Source organism: Cygnus atratus, chromosome 3 (assembly GCF_013377495.2).
Source record: "Cygnus atratus isolate AKBS03 ecotype Queensland, Australia chromosome 3, CAtr_DNAZoo_HiC_assembly, whole genome shotgun sequence".
In the NCBI taxonomy this organism is placed as follows: Eukaryota; Metazoa; Chordata; class Aves; order Anseriformes; family Anatidae; genus Cygnus; species Cygnus atratus.
This window is the reverse complement of record NC_066364.1, coordinates 33,780,427-33,795,786: the sequence shown is the minus strand read 5'-3', so window position 1 is coordinate 33,795,786 and position 15,360 is coordinate 33,780,427. Positions and strand designations below refer to the sequence as shown.

Below are 15,360 nucleotides of genomic sequence, written 5' to 3'. Positions count from 1 at the left end.
TCTTTCTTCCCTGTAGACTTTGCACGAACTCCTCTTTTGACCACAGCTATTTTTTTTTCAGTACTGTGGCTTTTCCACGGGCCTTCCATAATCCAGCTGCTTCATTCAAGATGCAAATAAATTAGATATTACGGCTTAAGGCAACAGCTCCTATTTGAAGTCTTCCTATTGCATTTCAATTCATAAGTTTCTTCCTTTGTGTTATCAGACAACACGTTACTTAAAGGTTGATTGTTTTGCATTTCCACCCCTAGCAATGTGCAATCAGTTTCTGAAGCTCTTTTTTGAGTGGGAGTAAGTCTCCCAGACCAGCCCCATTTTTCTATTTCCATACCTTAAAGGATAATTAAATTAAGCAAAGAGATTATTTTCAGTTGTGGGTAAAAAGGAACACAAGACAGGCCTGCATAAATAAATGAATAATAGCACGGGATGAGGTAAGAGGGGTCCCAAACGCGTCAAGTCGTAACATTTCATGAGTCCATGGATTTTCATTTTACTTGCGTGAGCAAATTCATTGCAGGAATCCAAACAGTGGGATGTAGTCTCTCCCAAGAGAGACTGGGGAAAAAAAAACAAAGCAGTGCAGAAAGGCACTCATCTGGGGTTTGGAAGGAAGGAAAACAGCAAGTGGACAAACTCTGTAGCCACCAAAACTTAGCTCTCCCTAAGCCTGATGTGCACCTTTGTTCCTCTGCTTTTGGCAACCAACCGGAAAAATCACTGGGATTTACGCATCATGACTTCATCTAGGTGAGCAAGAAAATGACAGCGTACTACAACTGCTTACAGAGTACCAGAAATGAGTATTGTAGAATTAGTCCTACCAGTGGCCATCACAGACCGACGATGAAAGTCAGAAAACCTCACATGCAAAACACATGTTAAGAGAGTGTTACAAACAAGCATTCAAAAGGTGGGTAACATCAACAAACTAAATTGTCCGAGGAACCCTAATTTAGTCCACTTGTGATGACAGAAATTTGTACGTTTTCCTCCAGATATGGCTTCTCTCAGTGCATGCCAAGTCCAGTGTTTAGGGAACTGAAAATTTCACAGTGAAGGCAACTATGAGCTGTGTGATTCTGTTGTTCCATTACAAGGTATGATAAGGAAAAAATAAATAAAATCTCATTGAAATAACTAAATGCTCTCTTTCAGACATGAACGCATGACCCGTTGCTATAGGAAAATTACCTGATACTTGGCAAGTTACTTAAGAGCATTTTCCAGTGGTCATCAGCTATGTTCTTATTTTCAGGTGCCCAACTGGAGACGCTTATTGGCAGAGTTGCGAGAGTATCTGCAAAAATAATGCAAGCAACTGACAGCTCAGTAAAAGCACCGTAGAAAGAACTCACCTGTGTAAAGATCAGAGCAAATATTGGAAAGCAGAGTTAAACGCTCACTTCAGTGCTGACTGCTGATAATTTCAGGTCAAGAAAACTTAAATCTAGGCAAACAGTCTTCCTCCCCACAAACTTAGTTTCTCTCTTCAAACGGCTAAATAAACAGTAAACATTGTTTTAAGCCTACTTTTCAACACCCACAAGTGAGAGTAGCTGGAGTGTGAATCTCAGCAGTTCAGTGCAAGAAGCTTAGCTTGGTTAAACTAAAATGCTTTTCACCTCTTTCCCTGAACTTCAGCACTCAATTTGCAAAGTGGAAATAATGGCGTCTAGCAACTGTGGTCAAGATAAAGATTCAGCCTTTATCTTGAGCAAGTAAAAAACATTACTCATTTATTTTGTGTGATAAAATGAATGTCAAACTAGATGTAATTTTACATTCAGGGTTTTTAGGATTAATTTATTTTAATTTATATTAACCAACTCCTAACTGGCCTGAAAAAAAATGTATCTAAATAAAATCATTTGACTGAGACAATGTCTTTATATAAAAGGGTACCTCCTTGGAATCAGAGAACTAACTTGCTTGCTTTAGACAGACAACTCAGACACAGGGCTGCAAGTTAGATCAGGCTGTTAGATCAGTACAAATCAGGCTGACTAGATCGCATCCAAATTCCTTAACTGTGTAAGAAGTATTAGAATAATTGGCAGAAGCATGAAAAGCTCACAAAATGACTGTACAATAAGGTGTAGCACAACCTTTAAAAAATATAAAGAATTAATAAGTTAATTCAAGGAATTTGCAGGACAAAAGCCTAGCTAAAAAAAAAAAAAGTATCACTCTCTGATCAAACATCATCATCACAAACTATACAAACACATGCAACACATTAATCCAGACATTTGTGCAATATGTATTCTTGATTCTGGAACCTGAATATTTATCTGAAGTGGAAGGAGTTGATGCAAATTTTGTTTGAAGTCTAGAAATTTCAGTAGTCTTGTAGGATGGGACAGAGCTGTACAATTTCTCACGGCCTTTTATTGCCCTTGTGTAACACTGACAGATATTATTACAATACTGTTTACGAAGCAGTTTAACCAAGTAACATTTAAATAAGAAACATACTCCATTTGGTTGTATTCCAGCACAACTTATGTTAAAACACATTGTGTTTTTAGCAGTGTTTTTTCTGGGGCTAGTCTATCTAAATTTCCTGTGTTGCAGAACCCACGCACTATCTGGCTTATTATCGTTGTATAGCATGAAACAAATTTCCAGGACTGAAGTGATAAAATATGAAGTTCTCTAGAGATAAAATAAGTATTCTGCTCTTTTTCAGCCTGTTGCATAAATAGCAAACATCCTAGAGCTTAAATTCCCAATTATTTCCTGAGAGAATATTCCTACAATGAATATTGTGGTTTTGGTCCAAAACTTGCTGACGTCTCTATCCAGGCTACCACTGCACTAATTCTTACATACGTGCGAAAAATGAGGGAAGCACAATGTTCATTCTCCCAAAACATGAGTTAGGAAGAACAAACCTGATACTAAACAGGCACTGTCACAGAGCTTGATTTAAAGGTGTTTTAATTGGAGGACAATGGGGATAGAGGTTTGTGTAACAGTCTGCTAGCTACTGTTGTGAGTTGTCATCAGTACATTTAGTGGTATTTAGTTATATTTTGTGTATATATTTAGCTGACGTCAGTATATGTGCGTAAGTAAACCAAGTTTCCAAAGTTAGAAATACAGTTAAAGAGAGGTGGTATTAGTGAAATTTATCAATTTTTATACAAGTTAAACCACTGGGGAAATCTAATGTGTTATAATCTCTGCATGGAAGTCCTGATTCTAAATGTAGAATGACCCGAAACTGACTCTGAACACAGTTAAGCTCAAATTGGCCTAAGCAGGATGGTTTTCCCTCAGGCACAGGGGAATCCACAGATTGCATGGGAACAGATACTCAGCTGCAACAAACTGGTCTGGCTCCCCTTAACCTTCAAGGTATTCAGTCAGCTTATCATAAAAGAGAATCTGTCCACAAGTTGGAATTTGCAAATGTCATCTATATCTGAGCACATATAGTATGTGGATTTGATTATTCCATTAAAATAAACCATTTACTTGGAAAAGCATATCCATTTTTTTTTGTCCTGATATTCATAAATCTTGTTTTTAAAAATAGTAATCATTGTCTCTCTTCCCACTCCTGAATCATTTAACATTATATGCTGATTTTGGTTTATTGTAGTATTTTGGTATATACTGGTTTCGCGTAAAGTCATACCCCAAATAATTGAGAACAGAATTTAATCACAAAGCCCAACAAAATAAGGAGGGATGAAGAAAATATAAGATGCAAGCAAGGTAAGTCTCTACTTACCATGTAAACATGGTAAATCCCACGTTTACCAGAATTTGGATACTTCTTAATCCACATAGCTTTCTGCTCATATATATTCAAATATATTTTAAGCATCGTACATCACAGAGAGCACTCTTTACTTTCCTCTGGCAACATCAGTTAAGAGCTCCACACAAGAGGAAAAAAGGTAAGAACAAAAAGACCTAGCAAAGAAACAGGTCAGTTCTTTGAATCCAGGTTAGGGCCAGCAATTACTCACATAAGCAAATAAAGAATCCTGAAGGCATGGTGTACATTACCAAGTTTCCCTTTGTAGCCACAGGTCTGCATGGGTCCACATGCAAATCTGCCAGAAGCAAGTAAAATCTAGCCCGTCAGAAAACTACAACAAACCACAACATAGTCGTTTTGCAGATTTTATCCTCACTAACCAGGCTGGATCCCACAGAACACCTTTCGTCACATCTTTCTTCGAGCAGATATAACTCGAGTTAAGCAGAAAGGATTTAGTTTTAAAATACAATATACAGTGGCAAAAGACGAGTAATATGGCGGTTACTTCATTGGTACTGTTTCAAAGTCGTAGCTTGTAACATCAGTTCCCCTTTGATTTCTAGAAGTAGATGGGAAGAATCAAAAGATTCAGGGAGATGGAGTACACCTTTGTGAATCCCGGTACAGAGTACAGAGGTTCTTTAGGAGTACTAAGTAAGTACAATTCAAGGATGTTAATGCAAGTTTTTAACCAGTGACTGAAAACGGTTTAATTAAAAAAAATTGAGAAATAAAATATAGCGGGGATCTTAAACTACAGAAGCTGGCGCAGTTCGTTCACAGGTTTGCTACATGGTACATACATTAAAAATAAAAAATATCAACTGCATGGTCTTCTCATCATGGCAAAGTTTTTTTTGTTTTCAACTCTTTCTTTGCTGAATGTTTTGGAAAATAGATTCTTCCAAGACAAGAGTGCAATGCAACCTCAAAAACCAACTGAACAGTTCCTCTGCTCAAGTCTGTTCATTAAAGGGTGTACTTCAGCAGGAAAAAAAAAGGAATGTCACAAGGGACTACTTAGATGTCTCTTCTACTTTTGCAGCTATCCTGCAAATGTGCATGAGAAGTACATGCATTTTTTATGCCACGTAATCTAAAACTTTTAAAAGAGCTCTCAACTGTTATTCTACCCAACCTGAAAAACAATACAAAGAGATCCATTTAATTAGGCAGCCATCTGATACCGTATGCTGCAGAACACAGTCATGCTACTCAAAGTATTTGCAATCTTAAATCTTATAAAGGAATAAGCAACTTACACTTTCCTCAGAGTGCATTTGTCGTCATATAATTATTAAATAAAAATATCTAGCCCCCACCCCACTAACTTCCATTGATTTATTAAATCTGATTCAGAAAAGCCACCAGTAAAATTCCTTGTTCAATCGCAAAACTGTATTGTAGCTGACCACTATGGTAAGAACGAATACTTAATAAGTACATGTAGTAGTGAACGTTTATAACCAAAATATAACATTTTTAAATAACTCATTCTTAATCCTGTGTTTTTCTATTAACATCAAATTTTATTAAAAAAATAAGTTTCCTATATTTAACATGTATATTAGCTTGCTGTATATGACTGAAGATCTCAAGACCTTTAACATTAAATGATAATAAATCAAACACTTCCTTCACAGCTTTGAAAAAGGGAAGGGAGGAAGAAGGGGAGGACAGGATAGAGGAAGGAAAAGGAGAAAGCACCAGGCCATTCCTAGCAAGAGAACCAAATAGTTCTACATCATCAACTTATGAACCTGCATCACAAGCGCTAGAAAAAGGAAAACAATTATATTGATCAAATTTGGATATATTCCATAGAATTAGAACATATCATTGGGGAAAAAAAACTGAGAAGAAACACATTCTATTTGCAATGGTTTCTGTATTTCCAAGAAATTATTTTCCTTTCCTCTCTACAAGCCATCACTGATTTACTTGCATTTGTAAAAACTATTATTCCAATATGTTAGTTGCACTGAAACCAGATACAAGACGCTGCAGGAAAACAATCTGAAGCTACTTTATCACTTATTCTCTGCAACAATGGCAAGAATACTGGACTAATGCCATGGAGGAAACAACTCCTAAGCGTGTGCCTTACATATTTAATTTGTAAACCAGAAGATTGCCCCCACATACTTCAACACGAAACCTGTCTAGGCATCGACTCATCTGTAAGAGACATATGGTGCTTACATACTCTCCATGAGGCACAGGGTCTGCACAAGAAAGAGATGAGGGAATAAACAAATCCCCTAAATCCCGTGGGTTACCTGTGCAGAAGGTTAGCAGCCCATGGCTGTGTTGCTCTATGTGCAATCACTCTGTTTTGGTCAGTGAACCTATTAAACAGGGTCTCACAGAGATAGTTTTTCTGGCAGCAACATCCTTAACAGCCATGTTTTCAGGGTTTAGTGAGAATGAAAACTCACAGAGAGCCTGAAGTACTGGGTCTTCAAGTATGCTTGATCTTCTGTATAAAAACTGATCTTGGGGGACACAGAGTTCAGCTAAGGAAGTCTCTGCTTCTTCTTCTCGAGGAGAAGGGAATGACAAATTACAATCCCAGTAGAAAAAAATAGCCAAGAAAATACTCTCTGCAAGGAGGGACAGAAAATCCCCTTCGTCCCCTGAGAGACTTCCTCCCGGGAAGAGACAGCTTCTGGATCCCTTCAAAGATATCCATACTAGTAGTGGACTGGATATATATATATATATATATCCTTGCAAAAAACATTTCTTATTTTTCTCATTTGAATACCAAAGCCTTTCTAACAAGGATGCTTGCACTGTAAGCAACAATGGCATTTTAAACTATTTTAAAAATCAAAATACATTGGAAATACCCAAACAAATCCCAACATTAGTCTGATGCTACCTAAAGCCAAGAACAAACAAGCAAGCGATGAACACTGATATTTTGTTGGTTTTTTTCTTTTTTTTGCATGGATATTACAAAAAATAGTAATCATACACTTTTTTTTAAATGTTCATTACTTAGATAAAGCACATATGAATGTAACATTCAGAATTGTAACATAGAAAATGTAATGTGGGCAATCTGCTATTCCAAGTACACTTACCAAAATACAATTTTATAATGAAGAAAGTCTCAAAATACACCTGTACAACAATTGGGATCCACAAAATATGATTTAATAGTATCACTCAAGATCACTTCATTGAAACCACTTTTATAATACTGCTTGAATAGTAATCTCTGGTCAAAGAGCATTCTCCTCCTTTCTCTAGCCCGTCCCACTAAAGCAAGTGTGGAATTTTAATTGCAATGCATATCTTTTAAAACCCCAAATCTGAAGCAGTCCTATTAACTATTACACTGCCTACACTTAGATACTGTGAGGATAGGAATCACCCTCTCTGAGGCCATGGTACACTGAGACACTTACCCATATTATTGTTTGTAGCGCAAGCAGAATAATCTTGTAAAGGGCAACTAAATAGGGTCAAAATATGAATTATGTATCTTACTACCAAATCATTCCCTATGTGTTACTTAAGCCTGTAACATTACAGCTTTACTGAAAAAGAAAAAGTTAACCATTTTATCCTATAAATATTTTCTTTATTTGCTTTATGTTTAGAAGTTGCTATTTAAGTTCTATTAACAGAAATACATAACAAAAGCTCCCTACCAAGTGGAAAAAAAGTAATTACAAATGCTGAAAAAGTTGGCCTCATTAACATATGTACAGACTTGCTTACTTAATACACATCTTTGTGGGAATTAAATCTTTTTATGACACACATTTATACAGGCATTGAACATTCCCAAGTAACTTTGAGCAGAGAATACGCCAAATCTTTAGTCTGGGCAGACAAAATGTATATTTCAGTTTTGATTGTGGAGCTAACATGCAACAGATACAACATTCAGTCTGAGCCGCTGTTGATAAGTTGTTCTGTTTTTTCCTGCAAAGACCTTTCTGCTGAACTTGGGTCCTTTTGTCCCTTCTTGTCTTTGCTCTGCTGTTCCTGCAGCTTCAGGATTATTTTTCGTATTTCTTCTCTTTTGGTTTTCATTCTTGGGCGTGGAAACCAGTCTGTTAAGTTCATTGGTAGCTCAAAACTCAGAATGGGATTCTGAAAAGAAAGTTGATTTGGATATTAACAGTAGGGAGTTATAACGTAAAAGACAGGGGAGAACTGTAGTGGAAAACGTGCATTCTTCCCCACTTCATCCCTCAGCATGAAACAAAATTTCTACCATTTATATCTTTTGTACATGTAGAATTAAGGTCAAATAAATGAAGCTTTGGTATGAATGTCATGCATCCACACGACAGTTCTGGTTATAGGAGTGTCCAAATAATCTATTCAGACTGCTGTATTGTGTAGGCAAAGTATTTGAATTCATCTGTGTGATACACATCGTACTAATTAAGAGGTAAAAGATAAATAGATACAAGATACAGGGTTTTTTGTTTTCTTTTCTTTTGGAAAAAAAAGGTAGCTAGAATCAAGGCCAGATTCCTAATTAGCTCTAGTCCTGTTCTTCTAAATACCTGTAGGACCACAAGAAACCAGGAAATTGAGCTTTACATTCCACCCTTAAAAGTGGGGGCTGTGAGCAGCACCTGGCTGCCCGCCGGCCCTTTCTGTGTGCTTACCTCCCGTTTTCCTGCCAGAGGTCACTCACCCGGAGAACTAGCAGGACGACTGTGGCGAGGCACAACCACTGCGCCCCGACCCAACAACACAGCCGGCGGCACGGCGCCTTCTCTCAGCGAACCCCTCCTGCCTGCCCCCATCACCACAGGGAGAGCCAGGGGCGGCCATGCCGGAGGCCCGGCCGCGGCCCCAGGCGCCCTCCGGTGGCCGAGCCGATGGGGCCCAGCAGGCACCCGCCGTCCTGTTACACCGGATACCTCGTCAAGCGAGCCTTGGTTTTAAAAAAGACCTACACGTCACAGCTTTAATGCTTATTATTAAAAGAAGACGTTTGAAATAAACCCACAAAGTAGAAGATGTGACTGAATAGCCCCTACACACACAACTAACCATACTCTCCAGGTCAGCTTGTACAGCTGCTGGGACAACTGAGACTTGGTAGCATCTTTCAGACACGTTAGCAGCTGCAATGGATTAGTTCAATAGCTGTAAGATATTCAAGTACTGTGCCACTAGCACAAGTTTTACTTTCCCACTGGCGTCACCCCTGAGAATACCCTGCAATTTTTTACCAGACATATCTACACCTCACCCCTGCTCCCTGGCAGGCAAAGCTGCGGGGCCAGCCAAGACAAGAGATCCAGCCTGCCATAATTCTGCAGGCAGGCACTTGGCAAGAACCAAAGGCTAAGGTCCTTGAAACTTGGCTGCTCCACAGTCCTCCTGTGTACAGAACAGAAAACTCTCTAGGATGGTTCTAAGCTCTGAAAAGCAAAAGCTAATTAATTAATAACAAGTGTTTTAAGGCACAGTGAATGTTTGGCCTTCATTTTGCATGAATACACTCGTCTAAAGCCTTGCTGCTATCACATAAGGTATGAACGAGGGGAGGGCTGAGCAATGGAGAAGGAGTCACCAGCTTTCTCAGGAGAGGGGTAGTTACAGGACACCTCAGGAACAATGCTCTAAAGCACTCCAGACTGTAGAGATAATGTACCATACAAGCAACACCTCACTTGACCATTACTCCTCCCAACCCAGACCTGAGGGTGTTCTACCCTCCCCTTCAGAAAGGTACTTTAACTCGAAGGCCAAGACAGTTAAAGGAAATAAAAGTTCAATCACTTTCTTCAATGGAATTATGATTTGGCCTCTAGCTGTAATGATTTTACTTGCATGTTATAATGAAAGCTACAAAAGTCTAAACTAGCTGTGTTATATTAATGAATTTATTCACAGCCACTTCTTATGGGGAAAAGAGCAAGCTTTTAGTGCATCGTTGGTTTAGATTTTGAACTCAAATTTGAACTCTTACTGGGTAATTTTAAAGGCCATGCACTGTAACAATACAAAACCCAAAAGTATTTTCTCAGAAAATTCCATGGCTTCCGGTTTCTGGTACACATGTGTACCAGATATTAAAATGTTGGCCATTAGTTTATTTTCCAGGAAGTATTCATTATTATCTATGAGAACATATAAATTTGTTTCTAACGCATCATCTAATAAATAGCTGTAAAAGCTAAAAGAGCCTTTTATAATTGCAGTACATACTTGATCGCTGCAGGAGACAAAACAAATAGTTACGCAAATAGGTATACATACCTCAAAAAAGCTCTCCACATACTGCAATATGTACACTCCGCAATCACTGAAGTTGTTCTGCTGTGGCACTTTCGGGTTGGAACCTTTCATGACTTCTTTGGAAAAGCTTCTTTTATTGCCCTTCCTGACTTCCCATTCTACTTCTAAATATCTATGATAAAAGACCATGAAAATTAAAACTTTGTTCTTCACTTACAGAATTTTGCAAAAATTACAGTTATGAAACTTACTCCCTTAGTGTTTTCACAACATTTGACCGTGAAGGGCCTCTCAGCGAGTCCATAAGCAAAATGCAGGGCCTATAAGAGAACATAATTTTAAAGTACAGAGTCTTTTACAACAGCTTAGAAAATACTTTACAAAGCTAGCGATTTGTGGGATGACCTTGAACAAAAGTAGATCAGTACTATAAAATTTTACCAGTGCTGCTACAATCCCCTAACTGGGATAGCTAAATACAATGTTATCTTTAAATTTAACCATACAGTACTAAGTACAGAGAACTCCAGTACTAGAGTTCCAAGTGCATTCTGTCAGACTGAAACCATTTGTAACAGGCGAAATCTAGTTACCTAAAAGCCCCTCAGGTGTCTAGTGCTATTTTAGATGCACAAGGTATCTGGGACACCTGCAAGACACTGGAAAGTAAGGCACAGAACGCACAAACATCCTCCTGGAGAAGCAGCTGGAGGACAGATAGGGCAGTCCACAGCACCTAAAAATATACTAGATTTGTATGTTCAAGAAGTGGTCCCAACTGCTGAATCTGAAACCTATCATTCAATCTAGAGGCTACAGTCTTAACAGGAACTATAAATGTAACAACTGTATCAGCTGCCTGATATGCAACAGCTGGATTTATCCATTGGAGCCAACTCATTCCAGAGTTCAGAATCTCAGCATTAGAAATATGTAAGGTGTATTTTGAGGGACAGATAGGATACAAACTACTTATCACAAAGCTCTGCTTTTTTTCCCCCCTAATAATAATAATACACACATGCATTCACACAAGATGTTCTTTGTAACTGGAAACTAGTAAATTCAGGCTAATTATATGTATGAATTTATAAATAGGTTTGTGTGTGTAAATTAACTTACATGTATGCAACTTTTGAGGCACAAGCATATTATTACTTGAACAATGATTGCTTTGATTTATACTTGTTTTTATTTTTCATTGAAAGAAAGCTATTATTTAAATAAGCAATACTCTCAAAACACACAATCCAGTACTTTTTTGGTTTTGGAAGGGAGGAGTAGAATTGAATTTCCTTTCTCATACAGAAATAATTTTAACACTTCATTGTTATCATAGTTTTAAGTGCCCTTAATGATTTTTGATACCTGTGTCAAAGATCTTATGAAGTTTCATATTCAGATTAAAATAACGACTGGAGAGAAGTATTACGTACAGATAATCCATCATCAGCATGAGAAAAATTTAAGCTATAATTAGAAGCCCATAGCACTACCAAATGTTCCTACATCTCACAGTACAGATGTATTTTTACACCTTCATGAGAATGCATCAAGGATACTACCTACATATTTCATATAATGTATAAATACGTAATTTTATCCTGCACCATAAGAAAAACAACTTATGAAAACCATTACCTTTCTAGTAAGTATTACATTCACAAAGAAAAAATGTGAGAATGGATAAACCAATTAAAATGTGGTAAAATATAAAGAAAGCTCTGAAGACAACAATACTAGTGACAGTGTTTCTGGACTTGGAATAACATTTCTGGTCACACCAAAATGCAGGCAACTGCAGTCAATGCTCATTAATAAATCACTTCTGTGTTTCCAAAATCCAAAAACATTTTAAAGATATTTCAAATGAAAAACAGGTTAAGAAAAAAGTAGATGAAAGACCATGTAATTGAACTCAATGCTGTGAAGCATTCTCATTAGAGAAAAGAAGATTAACCGAGAAACATGGAGAGACAATAAAAAAAACAACTCAAATACATTTAAATTAGGCATGGAAGCAGTTAAAAACGATCCCATTTTCCTGTAATACTTTGACTGACCACAAAGGTTTCATTTAGTATTAACTACATTCTTAATTTGAAGAAATTATTCTGCCTTTTAATATAAAAAGATACATTTAAACGTGCTTCTGCAACCTTCTTTCTGTAGGAATCTAAGCACAAGATATGAATATACAGCCTTATTTGAAGAAACAATCTTCTGTTACTTGAAGAAGTACACAGACTTAACAGAAACCAACAAGGTATTATTTTACCAGTAGTTTCATTTGCTAAATTTTCTGCTTACTGAAGATGATGATACTACAGAGTATAGAAGACTCCCTCAAACACAAATACATGGAGGCTAAACTGTTTGAAGAAACATGTATGACCATTTCCCACAATTACTGTCTTAAAATTTCATACACTTTCATGAAATTTTCATTTCCCAAACTGTATTAATATCCACTTCAATTGTTTCACTACTTACTGTTTGCAGATAGTAGGCTTCAGGTGCCACTGTCCCATTTCTGAATTACAGTTATCATCTAAAAGGCCACCATCATCACTACTGTCTTCCTACAAAAGCAACATGTTTACAGGTGTTTAAAAGCTAACGTTTTTAAATTAAATTGATGCAAGAGGAATTATTGCTATACTTTCTATTTTTATTCAAGACCAATAACATCAAGTTTAATAAAGAAGTGTTAGCTTTCACCTACACCATTCATTGTTTGTATTACCAACTTTTAGTCTCATATTGTTTCTCAAATCCATGCTGGAAAGACATGAAGTGAATGGTGCTGTTGTATTTAATGACCACTGAAACTAGAAAAACAAACAAACAAACAAAACAAACAAAAAACCACAACTGACTTTTTTTTAAGTGTTTCTGGCCTAAAAGAGGTGCATCTCCCTGCAGGTTATAGTCCAAATTGTATTGTCTCTTCCTACTGGCTACTAGAACTTCTTCAGCAATTTCATCTATGTTATCTTCTAGAGGAAACAAGACAATATCTGCAAAATCTGCAATGAATTCAGGAGGAAAGCTTGATCCTTCCCCCAGAATCCACCAACTTGGTTCTTTGGGCAAGGGAAATCTAAAGGAAAATTGACATGATTTTACATATTCCAAAACTGACACACCACAAACCTGGGAATATTCTTTAACCTTTTGATTTCAGTATTGATTGCTATGAAGGGTATGTTAGATTCATCAACGAGAACACTAAGTTCTTGTACCTAAAAGGAAACCAGTGATCCATGATTTCTCACCCTGCTATGGAGTTCACTATTACTACCACAGACCGCTGCATTACAGGGAAAGATACGCTTTTCAAAAACAGGAACCAGGAAATCAGCATGATTTGTGCACTTGTGTACTACCACACAGGATCCTATGACTAAAATCCTCCTGTTACACCATTAAGTTTTTATCGTGTCTTTTGCCTAGTTCCTAATACACCTGCTTCTGTTGCAGCCTCAACATCATTTCTGGCAGACATGAAGGTACACTCAGCCTGTCATAGTCTACCAGTTCTATACTTGCTTTGTGTGTTCTAGAAGATATCAGTAACAGCTTTGGCCTGAGCCAAGTTCTAAGCTACACTGCAAGCGAGGAACTTGGCATCTTTTCCCCCCCTCAAGGAACACAGGAGACCATGAGCTTTCTTCACTGCCTTCTGCTACGAAGTACTGAAAGTCACTTCATCAGGATAGAATCAAAGACTATTTATTTGGGCAAGTGACATGACAGCAGGTGGGTTGAGTCTGAAAGCATAGTTAGGTTTCAACAAAAAGTGACGGTTTTTACGTGCACACATACACACACAGACTATTTGGAAGACATCACAAATAGCTGCAGACTTTGCGAAATAACTGCTTTGTCTGGACTCAAAGGTGAAAAACAGATAAATTCTGGACTGTACATTTGAAAGCCTTTGATTCTTTGTTTCAGACAACTTAGAGTCATATACCCAGAACAAGGAACAGAAAGGCCAATTAAGAAGAGCAACTGTTTAACTTCTACCTTGTTCACACTGAACTTACACTGCAGAAGCAACAGGTCTATGAAATCATGCTCTTATACTCAGAAGTGAATCAATGAAGGACAACGAATGATCAGAGACTTCCCACATCTCTACAATCTAAAAGTCTTCAACTTGAAGAACACTACTTGACTATAAACCCACATTGTTTATATGTGACTAGGAGAAACAATGACTAAATGCAACAGAAGAGTTAACACCTACTTATAAATGCATCCATTTACACCAAAAAATGTAGCTATAAAAATAAGAGTAACTTGCTCTTGGGTATACTGGTAAACATGGGGGTTGGGGAGATTAGAGAGAGTTGCTGACTTTCAGAGTTTACACTAAAATCATCGTATAATATTGTCATAATGCACAAGACCCACACAACATTAAATGCAGGATCAGAACAGCAGTTTCCTGCTGAACAGTTTAATGAACACATGTTCAATCCTCTCCCGTTTGCTAGTTTCCAAATTTTTGTAAGGTAAACAGCGCTTTGGATTTGACATTTGTAAAGATAATTAGCTTTAGACAATGCACATTTACAATGTATATAAAAGCTTTTAAACTACCCATTGAAAATGAAACACAACAGTCTGCCTTTCCCAGATAAAATTGCTAAACACTTTACCTGGTTATCTTGGTCTTCAGAAAAATCTATTAACTCATCTTCATTTAGTTTACTGCCATCAGCTGAGTCTTCACTGTAGTTTAGCCTGATTTTGTGCAATCCATCTGTATCAATCACAGACAGTAATATATTTAAACATCGAATGCTACATATCATTGAAGACCAAACTAATTTTAAGTACCTGAGTTGCTCACAATAACTGCTCTACAGCTGACAAGCAGTATTTTATTCATGTAAATAATAGAAAAAACTTTTCCCTTTGGGTTTAAGTAATACAGCAAAGATTATTCCTTATTTTGTGAAACGCTTAAAAAGTTCCAATAACCTAGACTAAAATACACCATGAAATTACCACTGTAGTTCCATCAGGCCTTTACAACAATAACTGGTCCTGCTACCAAAAGAGGAAGTCTCATTCTGTCCCTAAGTAGTTCTCCTTGCCTTTGACACAAAATATATCCACACACAGTGGACCAGGCTGAGAAAGTCAGCCAAAAGCTCAGTATTTTTAATTTGAATGAGTTCCTTGGTCAGATTTGCAGTGCAGTTTTATGATGACTTCTGCTGGTACAAGGCAGATTGGGAACATGCTGCTAGGAAGGGCAAAATGCAGGATCAGCTCTTCTGGGAGCAACAGATATGAAATGTTTGTGAAACTTCACTGTTTGCTACATAAAAAGAATATAT

The 15,360-nt window shown here is 37.3% G+C and overlaps 1 protein-coding gene across 7 annotated transcripts in view; it reads right to left on the bottom strand.

The window, feature by feature from the left end:
- Positions 1–7,351: 7,351 nt before the first annotated feature.
- SENP6 (SUMO specific peptidase 6) overlaps positions 7,352–15,360 on the bottom strand; it is an 80,372-nt gene continuing 72,363 nt past the window's right edge. For all 7 annotated transcript variants that reach the window (XM_035543148.2, XM_035543149.2, XM_035543152.2 and 4 more), the window contains 5 exons: positions 14,674–14,777; positions 12,497–12,585; positions 10,255–10,323; positions 10,025–10,175; positions 7,352–7,891 (listed from right to left, as the gene is read on the bottom strand). In XM_035543148.2, coding sequence (XP_035399041.1) covers positions 7,682–7,891; positions 10,025–10,175; positions 10,255–10,323; positions 12,497–12,585; positions 14,674–14,777 — 623 coding nt within the window. In that variant the 3' untranslated portion in view covers positions 7,352–7,681. The remainder of the gene's footprint in view (positions 7,892–10,024; positions 10,176–10,254; positions 10,324–12,496; positions 12,586–14,673; positions 14,778–15,360) is intronic.